This window comes from Nelumbo nucifera, chromosome 1, assembly GCF_055504915.1.
Source record: "Nelumbo nucifera cultivar China Antique chromosome 1, China Antique-T2T, whole genome shotgun sequence".
Classification (NCBI taxonomy): Eukaryota; Viridiplantae; Streptophyta; class Magnoliopsida; order Proteales; family Nelumbonaceae; genus Nelumbo; species Nelumbo nucifera.
In genome coordinates this window covers 46,560,792-46,581,179 of record NC_142649.1, presented here as the reverse complement: position 1 = coordinate 46,581,179, position 20,388 = coordinate 46,560,792, and the positions used below count along the sequence as shown (strand labels likewise).

General features: G+C 38.0%; 2 protein-coding genes and 1 pseudogene across 3 annotated transcripts; 2 read left to right on the top strand and 1 right to left on the bottom strand.

Annotated features, from left to right (window-relative positions):
• The first annotated feature begins 26 nt into the window (after positions 1–26).
• On the top strand, positions 27–4,942 carry LOC148803206 (tropinone synthase-like). The gene is made up of 2 exons (XM_088894540.1): positions 27–188; positions 4,134–4,942. The coding sequence occupies exons 1-2, from the start codon at positions 27–29 to the stop codon at positions 4,815–4,817; spliced, it is 846 nt and encodes a 281-aa protein (XP_088750666.1). The 3' UTR covers positions 4,818–4,942.
• A 4,238-nt stretch (positions 4,943–9,180) lies between these two features.
• On the top strand, positions 9,181–10,451 carry LOC148803205 (strychnine-10-hydroxylase-like; annotated as a pseudogene). Its single transcript, XR_016081246.1, has 2 exons — positions 9,181–9,594; positions 9,665–10,451. The product of XR_016081246.1 is annotated as a strychnine-10-hydroxylase-like (transcript).
• Positions 10,452–12,519: 2,068 nt separating this feature from the next.
• LOC148803204 (short-chain dehydrogenase reductase 3b-like) lies at positions 12,520–14,046 on the bottom strand. The gene is made up of 2 exons (XM_088886525.1): positions 13,890–14,046; positions 12,520–13,723 (listed from the first exon to the last, which is right to left on the bottom strand). The coding sequence occupies exons 1-2, from the start codon at positions 13,901–13,903 to the stop codon at positions 12,946–12,948; spliced, it is 792 nt and encodes a 263-aa protein (XP_088742651.1). The 5' UTR covers positions 13,904–14,046; the 3' UTR covers positions 12,520–12,945.
• Between the last annotated feature and the right edge of the window lie 6,342 nt (positions 14,047–20,388).

The window sequence follows — 20,388 nt, the reverse complement described above, 5'->3', positions numbered from 1 at the left end:
AGTGCCTGACGCCAAGGAGACCGTACATGAAGGCGGCGCACCTGACCGATCAGAGGACTGACACGACAGCCGCCATCCAACGACCACCTGCCATCGCCATCCTAGACGAACAGAGGCGGCCCTGGCAACTGGCAGTGGAGGTTATGACAACCGAACTGGCAGTTGACAGAAGGAAGCGACCCGATCTGGTAAAGGCATGGAAGTGAGCACACAGGGTGATTATAAAAGGCCCCCATCTCACAAAGAAGGGGGTTTGTGATTCTTGCATTTTCTGGTCTTAGAATTCCTCATTTCCCTTGCCTTCTGAAAGAGCACTAACTTGAGCTTCGGAGTGTCCCAACCGGGTTCCTCCCTGGAAGTCTCCATTTTCTTCCTTGTTTGAGGCACCTCCGATCTCGTCAGAAGCGAGGTAACCGGCAGCTCGGACCGACCGGATTGCGCATCATCAGAAGTCATTAATTATTTTGAGTTCCCCTCTCTTTCAAAAAGTTGACTCATCATCATCATCAATGACAACAACTTGATAAAAATAGGTAAAAATCATTAATTTATTTATCTTTTGTTTTGGAAAACTGAGTAAGTGAAAAATAAAATGGTTAGCATTGCAAATGAAAAGTTATTTGGATTTTTGCAAAAAAAAATTATTGAACATAAAATACCAATTACTCAAAAATAAGGTTGTTAATGAAAGAGTAATTAAAATTATTCTGTAAATTATAATTTTAAGAAATTAATAATTAATAATTGTCCGAATTAAAATGGGTAATTTCAACAAATAACTTTAAGTAATTAAATTTTGCTATTAACATTTTTTAATAATAATCAGTATTATTAATAAATTAATAATATATTAATAATTGTGAAATCAATAATAATAATAAGTATATTATTATTATTGTTATTATTATTATTATTATTATTATTATTATTATTATTATTATTATTATTATTATTATTATTATTATTATGTGTGTATTGATTTTGAAATTAGTAATACTAAAGTATTGTTATTATTATTATTACCTACTATTATTATTTTTATTATATTTTTTTATTAAGTAATTAATTTTTTATAATTATGATTTTGTTAATTCATAAAATAATATTTGCTTTTATAATTCTTTAAGTTTAACAATATTTAATAATTGAAAGTTTTATAATTTAACTTTAACTAACTGAAATATTTATTGGAGAATAATAATAGTATTAATTACAATTACTTGTAATAATAATAATGTAAATAAGTTACACCAACAATATTTTTATAAAATTATTATATCCCAATTAATAATTAACATTTTTAAAATACTTATTAATTATCATTAATTAATTAAAATTCCAAAGTAATAATTATCATCACTAGTATTAGTAATAATTAATTATAATTATTAATAATAATAATATAATTAAATTCATTAATATAATATTATTAATTAAAATTATTTATAATAATATAATTAATTATTTCATATAAATGTGTGAATTATAATTTCTAATAATAATTATAATATAAATAATTACCATTAAATATTTATTTTTAAAATAATTAATATGTGTTAGTATAAATATAAAATGATTATTTCCAAATTATTATTTACCATTATGAAAATATTTATTATTAATTATAACTACTTATAATAAATATTGTTAATTATTTCATATAAATGTATGAATTATAATTTCTGACAATAATTATAATATAAATAATTACCATTAAATATTTATTCTGAAAATAATTAATATGATTTAATATAAATATATAATGATTATTTCTGAATTATTAATTACCATTATGAAAATATTTATTAATTATCATTTCGAATTAATAATGAGCAATATTGCCAGTAATAAATTATCAGTGGTTAAGTATTAGAAGTAATTATTATAAGAAATTATTTTTCTGAATTAATAATGAGCAATATTGTCACTAATAAATTATTATCTGCAATTAAGTAATAGCAGTAATTATTTTTAGTAATTAATTCTTATTAGTGAATAATTAGTATTAGTAATTAATAATTGGAACTAATTAATTAGAAGTAGTTAAGAGTAATTAATTAGTAATTAATAGCTGTAATTAATTCATTAGAAGTAAGTAACAGTAATTATTATTATTAGTAATTAGTAGCTGGAATTAATTAATTAGTTTAATAGTTAACAGTAATTAATAGCACAACTTCCTTTTTTTAAGGAAATGATTGAAAGTGGGAGCTTCCCACTTCCCACAACTCTACATGGTGGTGAACTCCACTCTGCATGTTAATGAGCTCTTTTTTTGAATTACCACTAATCAAAATTTGACACATGTCTAATGGATTATATTTCTTAAACTACCACTATCAGATTTTGACACATTTTCATTTTATTCAAATCCTTGAAATGATAGGTGTCTGAATGTAAGTGAGCACATGTCTGATTAGGGAGACTTATATTAGATTTCCAATCTAAGCACGGCTTTCTAATCCCGCTATATAGAAATTTATATATTGCAACGGTCAATTTTAAAACCGTTGGGGTAAATTGAGATATAAGCCACGGCCTAGCAATCGTCATTATATGTATATATATGTGTTTTTTTTAGCAACGGGTTTTAGTTCGTTGTCGGAGAAACAGTGATTAAAGGTTACTTTTCTTGTAGTGCCTCTGCTGCGTGTACGCATGCACGCTATTGGATCAGGCCATGCGCCTACGTCAGTATCCATAGAATATAGACCTCTTATCAAGTAAGAGTGGTGATCGACAGAAATCTACGGCAATGGAACTCATTTAATCCCGGACAAATACGACTATTTGATTGGTGTTCAGTTTTTATTTTTTTATCCTATTTATTTTATACACTAGTAATTAAACACATGCAATGCATATGAATTTTTTTTATATTAATTACTTGAATTTTAAATATATCATAAATAAGATAAAAATTCAAAATTAACAAAAATAATAATATGATTAAAAATAAATTCAAAATTTTGTTATAAATGTGCATGTGTATCACATGTGAAAAATTTAAATTACAATAACAATTATTATTATTATTATTATCATTATTAAATTTTGCATTCCATTAAGTTTTGCCATGAATAAAAATAAATTTTATTTTAATAATTGTTTTTATTTATTATGATGAATATATAACATTATAAATGTTCCCAAATGTGGTAGAATTTTTTACTTTTTCATTGTTTGTGTTTTATTTTTTTAAATATTTATTATCCAATTATGATATCATGAGTTTCTTTGAAAAGTTGGATCATTGACCCACCATCTAAATAAGAAAACAGTTTTACTTTTGAATTTGTTTTAAATTATATATCATCTACATTATATAAATAATTTTTACTTATTATACTTAATTTTTGTTTGACATAATTAATATATAATTTTTTATATATTATTTTGATTACTTGTACTTTTTTAATTTTAAAACATTTATAATTTAACTATCATATCATCGATTGATCTATTTGACCCAAATCACTAACCCACAATCCCAAAAGAAAATAATTTGATTTCTCATCCTCTATTTTACAACCAAAGATTTACGTGCCCTTGTGTTCAGTAATTATAGGAATCTAATGTAAAGATTGAAAGCTACTAAAAAACAAAAAGAAAAAAACAAATGTAAAGTTTGAAAGCTAGCGTAAATTGTCAATATTAAAGTTGGTAACAATGAGACGCAACCTCAACAAAGGGACGGCTTTTCTGAATGCAGCAGCCCTTTGCTTATCTGAGACACTCATGAGTCCCATCAATCAGCCAACAAAATTGGTGGAATTTTTCTCCGGATACAAATTTTGTACTCCAATCAGCTTTGCATCTATTTATTTGTGACCATAAATATTTTGCATTCTATCCATTGCAAAATTCTCACAAACAGAACCAACCAATTAATAATGTCATCATGGGAAGATGTTCCTAATAGACAGCGACCGGGATATACTGTGGTGCTGAAATGTGATCTCTCAAATATTGCGTGTACGTGTCCCACAAATTAACTATGGCGATAACATAAAACCAGCCAGTGGAACTTCCTATACAAGTAATTAAGTATTACACTACTGTCTCCCACCTCAACTTCATTTCCATTTTGGCCACCATGGATTCTCTTCTGCTCCTGGTGAAATCCCTAATAGCTGGCCTCCTTGTTTTATCCTTCTTTCTCTACTCATGCCTACGCTGGGCAAGGACTCACAAGAGCACTACCGACGGCAAAATCAAGACAGCAGCCCCTAACCTGGTGTATCTCGTTGCTACTCAACAACCGTCATGCCATGAAAAAGGCCCAAGAGGAGCTGGACATCCAAGTTGGAAGAGAAAGAATTGTGGAGGAATCAGATATTGAGAACCTGAAATACCTTCAAGCCATCATCAAGGAAACATTTCGCCTATACCCAGCTGTTCCATTATCAGCACCACACATCTCTACCGAGGATTGCACTGTAGCTGGCTTCTATGTACCGAGTGGCACACGCCTAGTAACAAACATTTGGAAGATTCAAAGGGACCCAGCAGTGTGGATGGACCCATCCAATTTCAATCCTGAGAGGTTTCTTACAAGGCATACGAATTTGGACGTTTGGGGTCAACATTTCGAACTCATCCCTTTTGGCTCAGGTAGAAGGTCATGCCCAGGAATCAACTTAGCCCTTCGGGTGGTTAACTTGACACTGGGTCGTTTGCTTCAGGGATTCGAGTTTGCAACCCCATCAGATGCACCGGTTGATATGAAGGAGAAAGCTGGGTTGACAAACCTTAAAGCAACTCCACTCCAAATCCTTCTCACCCCACGTTTTCCTTCCAAGTTTTATGGTTTTTAATGACTATAGTATATAAAACTTGGGCAACCAGTAATTTAATGTTTCAAGCACTTATGTATGCACATGTAACTATCAAATATGTTCTAATTGCGTGTTTATTCAAAATCATAATCTATATTTTATTAGGTCCTTTCTCTCCCCCATCTCAATGATTCATTTGGTTAAGGGAATATATGATGAACGTGTGAATCTCTTTCCCTACAAACCGACCTAGTGTCGTATTATAAGAATTCAAATAGTTTGGAAAACTATCACACTTTTGACTGAGAGATTGTTGGATTTTAATCTTATAAGAGATTAAATTTAATGAGTTTGATCGGTCAATTACATGAGAAATTGCACCTGCATACTTGTTTGGAAAAATAGCTTTTCTCTTACAAAACTCAGTTTTGAACTTGTCCCACATTGGAAAATAATAAACTTTGTTTTCAGTATTTTAATAGGAGCTGATTTACACTCCTTAGAAATAGTAAAGGAGTATGGGGGTTTGATACCACGCAATGAGGCGCTTTAGAGGCGCACTTTGCTCGCACTTCGCGTGGCTCGTGAAGGGTGCCTTTGGTTTTGGTGCCGTGTTAACCGTTGATTCGATTGGGTGTGATCAAGAGGCACAATTCAAACGTAACAGTCATTAACTGTTAAGGCACAATTTGCGTGCCTTCTCTGAACCAACACTTACCTTTTCTTCACACCTCTTCATAAACTATTTAAGGAGCATAAATCAGATTTCAAAAACACACATTTTCGAAATCCACTTTCTCTCTTTCTCTCTCTCTCTCAGTCCGGTCTGCTACAGTCTCACAGAATGCTTCTTTGGAGATTCTTTAACTTTGCTGGTTGTAGATTCTCGCCCAAGGCTATGTTGTATCTTGGGAACGGATTTGCTTGTAACCCAACAACAAACTCAATGAAACTGAGTGGCGGCAAATAACGTTCTAAAGACAGTGTCTTCAGACGCGCCTTAGAGCTTCTCCTTTAAAGTTACAATGACCTCATTTCCCAACAATTTTTGAACATTATTCTGCAATGGAGGCGGAAGCCAGCATGACTTCGATCAAGATGATGGACCAAGATCTTATTCGACTGGACCAGTTCGATGGAGCAAACTTCAGCCGATGGCAAGACAAGATGATCTTCTTTCTGACCACATTAAAACTATACTATCTGCTGGACCCGAATCTGCAATCACTTTTTGAACCCACTGACAAAGACTCAGAAAAACCAAAGAAGGAAAGAGCAAAACGAGAAGATGACTCACTTCTATGCCGAAGACACATACTGAATGCCTTATCAGACCGGCTCTACAACTTCTACAAGGAACTTACATCTCCAAAAGAAATCTGGAAGGCCCTGGAGTTCAAATACATGGTGCAAGAAGCAGGTACAAATAAGTATCTTATTGCAGAATACTTTGACTTCACCGTGAACGACCATAAATCCATACTGGAGCAAGTTTATGAACTACAGGTGATAGTCAACAAAATTCGATCCCTTGACATCACCCTTCCTGAATCTTTACAAGTGGGAGCAATTATTCCCTAGTGTTGAGAGAAATTCTCAAATTCTAGAACTAATTCATTCTGACATCTGTGAAATTAGTGGTGTATTAACTAAAGGAGGCAAGAGATACTTCATAACATTTATAGATGACTTTTCTAGGTACACCTATGTCTACCTTATGAGAACTAAGGATGGAGCCTTTGACATGTCTACCTTATGAGAACTAGAGGAGGCAAGGTCCCTCCATCCGTAGCCATCACCAGCAATCTGAGCCACTCCCCGTGAGAACGGTGCCTGACAACACAGAGGCCAGAAGCACCAACGTAGAACCAACAAAAAAGCAATGGAGACGTCGTAGAGCTCGCCGAGCTACAGCCTAGATCCTGCCCGAACTAAAGGAAGAAGCAAGCTCGGGAGTAGCAAAAGCCACTCCGCTCCTCTCTGTGCCATCTCCGCTGGCTCCCGAACTCCTCTCCGTCCCAATGCCGAAAGATTTCAAGGTACCTCCCCTAGACAAGTACGATGGGTCATTCGACCCGAATGATCATGTAGATGCTTTTCAATCACAGATGCACCTAGCTGGAGCAAGTGAGTCCTACATGTGTGTAGCTTTCTCTACTACGTTTAAGGGGGTAGCTCGCACAAGGTATAGGAACCTCACGTCCGGGTTAATCAAAAGCTGGGCGCAGTTCGTACGGATCTTTACTTCGCACTTTGTCTCCAGCAAGAGATGCCCGAGGACCCAAGAAAGCCTCCTCGGCATAGTCCAGAGGGAAGGGGAGTCCATCTGCAGCTACATCAAGAGATTCAATGATGCATGCCTGTAGATACTTGACCTGGACCCCGCGGTGAGGCTCACATCAGTCAAGAGAGGCATAACGCACAAGGAGTTCAAGTGGCACGTGGTTGTCAACAGACCTAAGGATGTAACTGAATTCCTCAAGCTCGCAGATCAATTCATCGGAACGGAGGAGGAGATGAACCAGAAGAGCGAGAACCCGCCTGAGAAGAGGAAAAGGGAAAGTGAGTCCTCGACCCACGGGGACAACAAGAAGAAGAAAGAACCAGCTCGGGGAGTCCAATACCCCAGATCAGTCTTTTCGAGCTCCTCCAGCCGAAAGGCCGAACTACACGCCATTGAATGCGAAGTGAGCTGACATCCTCATGGCGATCAAGGATGCGCCGTACGTGAAGTGGCCACCCCGGCTGAGAGGAGATCCGAATGTTAGAAATAAAAATCTGTATTGTCATTTTCCTAAAGATCATGGTCATAGTACCAAAAACTGTAAAAACCTCTGCGATGAGATAGAAGAACTCATCAGTCGTGGATATTTAAGAAATTTTGTACAAAATGATAATAAAACAGGGCGGTAGGGGAAGCAAGGTAGAGATGCTCCCGAGTCCAGCAACAGGCAAGGTGACCAACTACAGAGGCAGCCACCTGAAGAAAAGCCAGTTCGGGGAACGATCCAAATGATCACCGGCAGATCAATCGTCGCGGGCTGCACCTCGACCGTGGCAAGGACCTCGGCTCGTGAGATCGAAAGAGAAGAGCGGAATCCCCCGAAGCGGCCAAAGACAGAGGAACCGATCTTCTTCACTAAGGATGACGCGCACGGAGTCCAGTACCCCCACGATGACGTGCTCGTTGTAAAGATAAGAATCAATGATTTCGAGGTGAAGCATGTCCTCGTTGACTCCAGTAGTTCGACAGACATACTCTTCAAGCCCGCTTTCGACAAGCTTCAGCTTCAGGAGAGCGATCTCAACCCCGCGAACACCCCCTTGGTGGGCTTCAGCGGAGAGAAAGTCAGGCCCCTGGGGAGAGTCATCGTATCAGTGGAGGTCGGCACCTGCCTAGCATAGTGAGGCTCGAGCACATCTTTTTGGTGGTCATGACTTCCTCCCTGTACAATGCCATAATAAATTGGCCAGTCACCAATACTTTGCGCACGGTGGTTTCCACCTATTATCTGGCCATGAAGTCCCCCACGGACTTCGGAGTCGGGGTAGCGCGAGGTGATACGCTCGAGTCATGCAAATGCTACGTTGCCGCCCTCAAAGGGAAAGCCAAAGCAGTAGATGAGCTCGAGCTGGAACGACCTGCAGAGTATCATGAAGAGCAAGCTACACCCACAGAAGAGACGGTCTCTATGCCCACTTCGACAGAGGATTCAACTCGGACTCTCCAGATCGGCGCCTCGGTTGAGGAGCCTCTGCGATCTCAGCTGGTAAGTTTCTTACTTCAAAATTTAGATATTTTTGCATGGTCCGCGGTTGAGATGCCCGACATAGACCCTAAAATCATCACTCACAAACTGAACACTGATCCTGTAGTTAGGCCCGTTAGGCAGAAGAAACGCAACCTAGCCCCGGAGTGTTGGTTAGCAGTTGACGAGGATATACGATCGTTGTCCTCACCAATAAGCCTCTGAGGCAAGTCTTGCTCAAGCACGAGGTCTCCGGTAGATTGACAAAGTGGGCCATCGAACTCAGCATATACGACATCCATTATAAGCCGCGAACTGCTACCAAGGCCCAAGCCTTAGCCGAATTCGTCGTAGAATGCACTTTCAGCACCGAGGTCCCTGAGTTGGCCGAGCCCGAGCATAGTGAGGCTCCAACTAGCGTAGCCTCTCTCCTTGTTAGACAGGACCCGACCTGGGATGAGGAGCTCTGGATCCTCCATGTGGATGGCTCATCAAATCAGCAGGGCAGTGGAGCCAGAATCGTTCTATACGGACCAAGCGGTGTGAAATTGGAGTATGCGCTCGCGAAGGGTGCCTCAGAGATTGACATGTCCATAAGACATCTATATGAGCTATGGGTTAATAAAACTACTGCTACAACATCCCTAGATCAAGGCCGCCTGAACTAAGTCCTGGTGGAAATGAAGCAATGGTTTGGGAACTTAACACTTAATATTATAACTAGAATGGTTGCAGGAAAGCGAGTTGCTGGTGTTACTGATGAGGGAGATGATGCACTGAGGTGTCAGAAAGCAATTAGGGATTTCTTCCACTTGATGGGGTTATTCATACTGCCTGATGCAATCCCTTTTCTTGGCTGGTTGGATCTGCAGGGTTACAAGAGAGCAATGAAGAGAACAGCCAAAGAACTACTGTTTTCTTGATGTATGGTTGCAGGAGCACAAACATAGGATTCTCTCCAGCGTTGCCAGAGATGAGAAAGACTTCATGGACATCATGTTGTCCATCCTGGAGATTCAAAGCTCCCTGATCACAACCTTGGTACCATCATCAAATCAACATGCCTGGTATGCATATTTGATATTAATTAATACCTCTCTCTCTCTCATGTGTGTGCGCTGGGTTATTATTTTGCAGAATCTCATCTTGGGTGGTAATGATACTACAGCAGTGACCCTAACCTGGTATATCTCGTTGCTACTCAACAACCGTCATGCCATGAAAAAGGCCCAAGAGGAGCTGGACATCCAAGTTGGAAGAGAAAGAACTGTGGAGGAATCAGACATTGAGAACCTGAAATACCTTCAAGCCATCATCAAGGAAACATTTCGCCTATACCCAGCTGCTCCACTATCAGCACCACACATCTCTACCGAGGATTGCACTGTAGCTGGCTTCTATGTATCGAGTGGCATACGCCTAGTAACAAACATTTGGAAGATTCAAAGGGACCCAGCAGTGTGGATGGACCCATCCAATTTCAATCCTGAGAGGTTTCTTACAAGGCATACGAATTTGGACGTTTGGGGTCAACATTTCGAACTCATCCCTTTTGGCTCAGGTAGAAGGTCATGCCCAGGAATCAACTTAGCCCTTCGGGTGGTTAACTTGACACTGGGTCGTTTGCTTCAGGGATTCGAGTTTGCAACCCCATCAGATGCACCGGTTGATATGACGGAGAAAGCTGGGTTGACAAACCTTAAAGCAACTCCACTCCAAATCCTTCTCACCCCACGTCATCCTTCCAAGTTTTATTGTTTTTAATGACTATAGTATATAAAACATGGGCAACCAGTAATTTAATGTTTCAAGCACTTATGTATGCACATGTAACTATCAAATATGTTCTAATTGCGTGTTTATCCAAAATCATAATCTATATTTTATTAGGTCCTTTCTCTCCCCCCTCTCAATGATTCATTTGGTTAAGGGAATATATGATGAACGTGTGAATCTCTTTCCCTGCAAATCGACCTAGTGTCGTATTATAAGAATTCAAATAGTTTGGAAAACTCTCACACTTGTGATTGATAGATTGTTGGATTTTAATCTTATAAGAGATTAAATTTAATGGGTTTGATTGGTCAATTACACTCCTTAAATTGGAAGTGTTTTTCAATCCAATGGGTTTGATTGTTGGGAGAGTTTGGAAGTGCTTTTCACTAGATTTAAGGAATTCTTAACAATCATTTATATTGGTTTTTCACTACAAATTGAGCCTAAAAACCTCCCGTATTGGGTTTCCACAACAGTTTGGAGATAAAGGTGCTTAACACCTTCCTTCTTTCAATCCTTGGAATCCAATATTCGTAATGCCATTCCCATGGAGAATTGAGTCATTATTTCGAAGATAAATTGAAATTTTAAAATTAAAATAATGACTCATTTCCTCTGAAAAATGGGTGACGATTTTGTCTTCTTTGAGCCAGCCATAAACTTCCCGGAGCTCACAGTGACCAATAAGAGGATTGTCAAAAAATTTTGTAGCAATTCTTGCTCTTGGCTTTTCAAATATTTCCTATATCCGTGCTTGGATGCAATAATGGTATTTTCCTATTTTCAGCATTCACAATGTCTTTTTAGCTACTTATTATTGGGTCCAAGCAGTTGAGAAAGTGAGCAATGTTCCTTGAGACTTGATATGGTGTTGCTTCTTGTGTAAATCAAATGTAAAAGAAAGAAAAAATAGTTTTAAGATCTCTTTTCGAGTTTTTATTTCAATTCCTTTGCATTTAAAGGTGTTTCACTATTAGGTAAGTGGTGCAATTGTCCATACTCATTAGAAAGCATTATCACTGACCGATAAACATGAAGGTTTGGCAAATTATAATCTCAAGATCCATGTAGTCCCCTTCTTCAAATTTTACAAAGGGGCTGAGAGTTTAAGAGGACAAAATGTCCATAAACCGTTGCCTTTATAGTATATCCATTTCAGTTTACTTCGATAGAGAAGACAATAAACAATACAAAGTGTAAAAAAAAAGTAAGTTGATTTCATAAATTAAAGAAAAGGGTAGTTTAGGTATTTAAAAAACTTCAAACAGTTGGATGAGAATCTTTTTCAAAGTTAACTGATGGAGCACTAACGAAGGGGATCTTTATCTAATGGCTAAAGTTCAAGGGGTGTTTGTCAAAAATTAAAGTACAAGGGGCTTTGTCACTATCCCATAATACAGGGGGTGTTTGTAATTTATCCAAAAAGCTTTTTTGCCCTTAACTGCTAATCTTTAAAATATACCATACCCAAATCAAGTTCCAAACCCGATTCCTTATTTCTTACTCAAGATTAGATGTGTGGTCTTTTCACTAGTGTACATCAAATGTTGTTTAGAGGATTGCTACCGCTATCAACCACCACATGGAAACTTTGCAATCCATGTTCAAGCACCAGAGAGACAAGGAAAGCCTTCCACTTATTGTCGTTTTTGAAAAGCAGAGCTCTATCCTTGTTAGAATTAGTCAGGTGCCATGGTCATTCAAACTAAGGGTGCAAGTTGGGTGGGATGGGCTGGGTTTATGCCCAGGCCCAATCTTAAGATTTGGGTCTAAGGCCTGAGAATGGACCAAACAAGAGGTCAAGCCTGATCTTTCCAACCTGAGTCCAGCCCACATTGTAAATTGATCACACAACTTGGGCCCGCTCAAGTTGCATCCCTAATACATCCCAAGGAACAAACCCATGGCTTTGTGAATCACCTCAACTCCTTAAGCGAGTTCTCCTAGACTCTAAAACACTAGTGATCTGCTTTTTACTTGGGTCCCAAGTATGTCATGTTTTGTTCAGAGGTCACAATCATATGCGAATTCTAATATTATTTTTCACAAAGGTCCAACTCAGAGAGAGAGAGATGCTAATTTTGCAATATGTTAATATATATAAAATCCTCCTGAAACGATCTAGACAAAGCTTAAATTGGGATAACAAATTGGTTAATGGAGACACAAGAATTGTCCAAATTTTGGGGTTTGCTGAGTTTGTTGGATTTCAAGATACGGAACAAGGAATGCTTTTATAGAACTTGGGCTTCACACAGGAAGTGGATACATTTAAAAATGATGTTCCAAACTCAACAAAATAACATTTAAAATTTAAAACACCACTTCATTTTAGTATCTTCGTTCTCTCTACCCCCTCCTTTACTGTATGTCTACCCAACAACCGTCCTTGATATCGATCGATTTAGATGTTTCCAATTTGGATTTACAGGGAAATAGCACAACGGAACCGTGAAGAGCAAAAGCAAAAATTAAGCAATCCTGAATGGAATATTTTATAATCATCCATGGAAACAAGCACAAACACCATAATTCTCTCTCTCTCTCTCGATCTCTCGAGAAGAGCTAGAGATACGATCACACACGAAATTAAACACGATGATCACTTTACCACAACCTTGAACCAACCATCATCATCATCATCATCGGCTGGCTGTGTAACTATGAGCAACGACAGTGAACCCCCCATCAACGGTCAAGTTATGTCCAGTGATATAAGCCGAATCATCGGAAGCAAGAAATAGAGCAGCGTCTGCTATATGGCTAGCTTTCAACACGATACCCTTCAAGTTGGATACAGCACAGGCTTGTGCTTCCACGCCACTTGGATCCAGATTGTAGGCACTGCACGACAGAGGCGTGGCCAATCCGAAAGGGGAGATGCAGTTGACTCTGATCCCATAGGCCCCCAGCTCACTACAAGCCGATCGGACCATACCCACCAGAGCATGCTTCGACGCGGTGTAGGCAAATGGCGCACAGCCACCGAGCGACGCTGCCACACTTGTAGTGCATATGATCGAGCCTCGTATCTTTCTTGCCACCATGACACGAGCCGCGTGCTTTATGGCGGATGCCATCCCGCCCACATTGATGCCCATGGTCTTGTCCAACTCTTCCATCTCCAATTCCAAAATCCCACTTAAAGGACCCACGATCCCTGCGTTGCTGAACAAGATGTCCAGGCTTCCATACTTGTCCAAGGTGAAGGCCACTGTCTCCTCCACCTGCTTCTCGTCCCTCACATCACAGTGCTTGTATGTTGCTCTATCTATGCCTATAGAATCCACAACCTGTTGACCCAGTTCATCCTGGATATCGGCGATCACTATTAGAGCACCGTTTTGAGCGAATAATCTTGCAGCGGCCTCGCCGATCCCACTCGCAGCTCCGGTGATTAAGGCAACTTTGCCCTTTAACCTAAACAATATTATATTCATGAATCATGATCAGATTGTGGCATTAATTAATTGTTCAAGAAATTATTCAATTCCTTCTCTTAATTGGGTTGGGAGATGTAGAGACTAGAGACGAGACGAGCTCGTCAAGAAGGATGGGATGATAAGAGAAATTAAGATGACTTTACCTTTGGCCAGACATTGCAGTAGGGGTCCCTGTGATGATCCTTTGGCTGTTGAGAGCTAACCGTAAGTGAAGATATGAGTCTTTAATGATCTTAGCTTTCAGCCAGGCTCACCATTTCCAAAGATATATGGATCAGGCACATTGATACCCTTGTGTTAATTTCACAAGACAAAAGCACCCACATGCTATCTTGACTTTGTCATTACAACGAAAGCAATCTGTGAATTGACATAAACATTGACAAATAGATGTTCCCAATACACGGTCGAGATGACATCTTAAGGGGTGGTTTAACACGAATGTTGGTTTCTTTAACTCTGAGTCAATGAATTTGAATTTTGTTTGTATAAAAAAAAATGAAAAAAAATAAACTATGGACTTTTCTATATATAGTCCTTGTTGCACGCTTGATTAATACGCCGCCCCAAGACTGTGGAAACTTGAAAGAGATAAAATCAAAGGAAACATCCCAGCAATTGAAGAAATAAAACAAAGAATGTTGAAAAGTAAGGCTGCATTTGTTTTAAGTGTAAATTCAAATTTACACGTATGGAAAATTTGATCCCCGTTTAGTGATCAAAGGAAAACTGAACTGGGGTATTTTGAAAATTTTCTCTTATGTTGTTTGGTTGTTCCAATGTAAAAGTGAAACTTGAAACTCTGCTCTGCTATTAACCTTGTCATGGGTCTCATCCCTGCTTTGCTCTGCGAGGAAGAAAGAGAAAAGAGCCTCTGAAGTGCACTTTAAGCTATGTTCTGGTTTGACATTCAACACGAATCTGATCCCATCCCTCCCCTCCAGCATTCGTCGGATTATCTACTTCGATTCTGATCTCATTGTGGTCGACAACGTGGCTATGCTCTGGGAAATCGATCTAGGCACCCACGTTCTGAGTGCACCCGAGTACAGCCTCGCCAACTTCACCAGCTACTTCAATGATAAGTTCTGGTTCGACCCATTGGTTTCTTTTCAACATATGGATTGTATGTATGTATAGCAAACAAGAATTGAATGATGCACTCACCATGATTTGAACCAGTGAGATTAGCTTTACATTTAGAAATTACAATAAGCTTTTGTTCATATAATTATTGTAGATACATACAAAGAGCAGTACACGGTTTTGTAGGTACATAATAGTGACAAACTAGTTCGGACTTGATCATTTTAATTTCATAAGAGATTAAATCTAATGGGTTTGATTGGTCAATTACATGAGAAATTGCACCTGTACACTTGTTTGGAAATTAGTTTTTTCTCTTATAAAACCCAGTTTTGAACTTGTCCCACATTGGAAAATTATAAGCTTTGTTTTCAATATTTTAATAGGAGTTGATTTAGACTCCTTAGAAATAGTAGAGGAGAGTATGGAGGTTTGATGCCATAGAACGCGCGTGTACGCGTGTGCGCAGCGCAATGAGGCGCACTTTGCTCGCAGCGCGCACCCGCGTGGCTTGTGAAGGGCGATTTTGGTTTTGGTGCGATTTTGACCGTTGAAGGTGCCTTCTCTGAACCAGCACCTACCTTTTCTTCATACCTCTTCATAAACTATTTAAGGAGCATGAATCAGACTTCAAAAATACACATTTTTGAAATCCACTTTCTCTCTCTCTCTCTCTCAGTCCGGTCTGCTATAGTCTCATAGAAAGTTTTTCGGAGATTCTTAAACTTTGTTGGTTGCAGATTCTCACCCAAGGCTCTGTTGTATGTTGGGAACGGATTTGCCTGTAACCCAACAGCAAACTCAGTAAACAGTCATTAACTGTTAACTATTTTTTAAACAGTCACAATGTTTGAAATTGTGACTGTTGAAGGTGCGATTCAAAGTTAACAGTCATTAACTGTTAACTATTTTTTAAACAGTCACAATGTTTGAAATTGTGACTGCTCAAGGTGCCTTCTCTGAACCAACACCTACCTTTTCTTCATACCTCTTCATAAACTATTTAAGGAGCATGAATCAGACTTCAAAAATACACATTTTTGAAATCCACTTTCTCTCTCTCTCTCTCTCAGTCCGGTCTGCTATAGTCTCATAGAAGGTTTTTTCGGAGATTCTTCAACTTTGTTGGTTGCAGATTCTCACCCAAGGCTCTGTTGTATGTTGGGAACGGATTTGCCTATAACCCAACAGCAAACTCAGTAAAACTGAGTGGGGGCAAATAACGTTCTAAAGACAGTGTCTTCAAACGCGCCTGAGAGCTTCTCCTCCAAAGTTACAGTTACCCCATTTCCCAGCAATTTTAAAACATTATTCTACAATGGAGGTAGAAGCAAGCATGACTTCGATCAAGATGATGAACCGAGATCTTGTTCGACTGGACCAATTTGATGGAGCAAACTTTAGCTGATGACAAGACAAGATGATCTTCTTTCTGACCACACTAAAACTATACTATCTGTTGGACCCGAATCATTTCCTAAACCCACTGACAAAGACTTAGAAAAACTAAAGAAGGAAAGAGCAAAACGAGAAGATGACTCATTTCTATGCCGATGACACATACTGAATGCCTTATCAGGCCGGCTCTACAACTTCTACAAGGAACTTACATCTCCAAAAAGAAATCTGGAAGGCCCTAGAATTCAAAAACAAGGTGCAAGAAGCAAGTACGAATAAGTATCTTATTGCAGAATACTTTGACTTCACCATGAACGACCATAAACCCATACTAGAGCAAGTTCATGAAATACAGGTCATAGTCAACAAAAGTCGATCCCTTGACATCACACTTCCTTAATGTTTCCAAATGGGAGCAATCATCACCAAACTTCCACCCTCTTAGGAAGAAGCTTCTGCACAAGGATGAAGAACTTACCTTGGAGCAAATTCAGCAACACCTTCGTATTGAAGAAGAGTCTCGGATTAGAGACAGTAGGGATAAGACCCTAGCAGGTATGCTGAACTCTAAGGTCAATTTTGTGGAAAACGGATCGAAGAAGACTAACCCTGCATTACAAGTAAAGAAGAATGATGGAAACTTCAAGAAGAGCAACAATAAGAAAGGATCCTGCTATGTTTGTGGAAAGAAGGGGCATTATGCTCGAGTCTGTTGACATCGAAAAGGCAGAACCAAGTTTGCAAACATGGTAGAAGACAATCTAGTGGCCATGATTACTGAAGTCAACATGGCAGAACCGTTTTCTGGATGGTGGTTTGATTCAGGCGCCACAGTCCATGTTTGTAAGGACAAGTCCTTGTTCAAGACTTCAAGACATATGAAGAAGTGACTGATGGTCAGGAGGTACAAATGGGAATCCAAACATGTGCCAAAGTTGCTGGAAGAGGCAACATAGAGTTGAACTTTACCTCCGGAGAGACATTGACTCTCCTGAATGTTCTCCATGTTCTTGACATTAGAAAGAACTTGGTCTCAATAAATCTTGTCTGTAAGAGGGGATTCAAAGTTGTTTTTGAATTCGACAAACTAATCCTAACCAAGAATGGGATGTTTATTGGAAAGGGATATGGTTGTAATGGTATGTTCAAATTAAGTATTTATGAAGGAAAAATTTCTACTTATATTTTTGATTCTTTCTCTTTATGGCATGATAGATTAGCACACTTGAATTTTAAATCCATAAAAAACATGAGAAAACTTGGTATAATTGCTTACAGTAATGAATCAACTGAAAAATGTGAGATATGAGTAAACTAATCCTAACCAAGATAGAGAAATTCTCAACTTCTAGAACTAATTCATTTTGACACCTGTGAACTTAGTGGTGTATTAATTAGAGGAGGTAAGAGAAACTTCATAACATTTATAGATGAGTTTTCTAGGTACACCTATGTCTATCTTATGAGAACTAAGGATGAAGCCTTTGACATTTTAAACTGTACAAGACTGAAATTGAAAATCAACTAGAAAAGAAAATTAAAATCCTTAGAAGTGATAGGGGTGCTGAATACTTTAAAAATGAGTTTAATTCTTTCTGTGAAGAATTTAGAATAATACATCAGTGTTCTGCTCCCTATACCCCTCAACAGAATAGCTTGGCCGAAAGGAAAAATAGAACACTTACAGAAATGATAAACTGCATGTTGTTAAAAGCTAATGCACCCTTAAACCTGTGGGGGGAAGCACTCCTAATAGCCTACCATTTACATAACAGAATTGTTTCTAGAGTTAATAACAAATGCCCATATGAATTATGGACAAGAAGAAATCATAATTTAGCATATCTAAAAGTGTGGGGGTGCTTAGCATATTATAGAGTTTTAGATCCTAAAAGAACCAAGTTAGGACTCAGAGCTAAGAGAAGTATGTTTGTTGGATATGCAGAACATAGCAAGGCCTATAGGCTTCTAGACTTAGAGTCCAACATAATAATTGAAACTAGAGATGTTGAATTCTTTGAAAATAAACTGTGTTCTGAATCTACAGAAACTGAATCCACAGAAAATGATAGAAAACCTGAAAGAGAAACTCATATCTCAATACCTGTTGATAATAATGAGACTAAAAGAAGAAATGACACAACTGTAACACCTACAATAGGACCTAGAAGAAGTCAAAGACAAAGAACAGAGAAACACTTAGGTTTATATTTTATCTCTACTCAGTCAATTGTATTTTTGGTCGAGGCTGATAGAGAGAAGATTTTAAATAAGATACTCGTTGTCCTAAACATTGAAAATGATCCAAAAACCTACAGTGAGGCCATGACCTCTAGAAATGCTGCCTTTTGGAAGGAAGCTATAAATGATGAAATGGATTCAATAATGTCAAATAACACTTGGGTAGTAGTAGACCTGTTCTCTAGGATCAAAACCAATAAAATGTAAATGGGTGTTTAGAAGAAAATACAACATTGATGGAACTGTACAAACTTTTAATGCTAGATTGGTAGCCAAAGGATTTAGTCAAAATGAAGGGATTGATTACTTTGACACCTATGCACCAATGGCTAGAATAATTTCTATTAGAACACTCATAGCATTAGCATCAATTTATCACTTATCTGTTCATCAAATGGATGTTAAAACTGCTTTCTTAAATGGTGATTTAAATGAAGAGGTTTATATGGAACAACCAAAAGGATTTGTTCTTCCTGGAAATGACAAGAAAGTCTTTAAACTGGTTAAATCACTATATGGATTAAAACAAACACCTAAACAGTGGCATGAGAAATTTGATTCTTGCATTCTAGCTTTTGGTTTTAAACATAATAGTGCTGATAGATGCATCTACTCAAAATTCACTAAAAATTATGGTGTAATTGTATGTCTTTATGTTGATGATATGCTTATTGTGGGTACAAATATGATTGGCATAAATAAAACTAAAAACTACTTATCCTCTATCTTCAAAATGAAAGATTTAGGAGAAGTAAATACCATCTTGGAAATAAAAGTTAAAAAGAAGGGTTATGCATTAAGTCAATCACATTATATTGAGAAAGTACTTAAGAAATTTAAGCATTTAGGGTTTAAAGAATATAGCACGCCATATGATTCTAGTATAAAGCTAGTAGAAAATATTGGTAGAGCAATTGCACAACTTGAGTATGCTAGTGCAGTAGGAAGCTTGATGTATGCTATGCTTTGTACTAGACCTGATATTGCATTTGCAGTAAGTAAACTCAGTCGGTTTACAAGTAATCCCGATGCAAAGCACTAGAAGGCAATGGGAGAGTTCTTGAGTATCTCAAGAGAACCTTGGAACTTGGCTTGTTTTATTGTGACTATCCAGTTGTACTAGAAGGGTACACTGATGCAAGTTAGATTACCGGTAATGGAGATAACAAGTCTACCTCTTGATGGATTTTCGTCTTTGGTGGGGGTGCGATCTCTTGGGCATCCAAGAGACAAACTTGTATATCTCACTCGACCATGGAATCTGAATTCATAGCCTTGGCGGCTGCTGTAAAAGAGGATAAATGGATTAGGAATTTATTATTGGATATAAAACTTTGTCCTAGTCCTATGGCTCCACCAATTTTCATTTACTGTGATAGTGATGCAACTTTGTCAAGAGCCTACAGTGGTACCTACAATGGTAAGTCTAAACATATAAGTCTGAGACATGAATTTGTTAGGCAATTGATTCAAGATGAAGTCATCACTATAACCTATGTGAGGTCAAGTAAAAACTTGGCTGATCCTCTTACCAAGGGCTTGGCTAGAGAATTGGTAAGAATGCCAACCAAAGAGATGGGATTAAAAACCTTTACGTAGTCACCTGTAATGGTAACTCGACCTGAACTGAAAAACCATCAGTATTGGGTTTAATGGGTAACAACAAGTTATAACAATGTGACTATTAGCATTGACATTGAGAAATTTCCCATCACAACATAAATAGTATTGTCCATTATGATGAGAGGTTGAGTTAAACTCTTAATGAAGTTCTGAAATGTGTCAAATAACAGAACACATAGTGGAACTTCACCTATGTGAACATAGAAGTGGTGCCGCTTCTCATGAGAGTTTGGGTTTGCTCTCGAGATTGTTCATGAAACCAGGAAAGAATTACATTGCCATACCAGTGCTGAG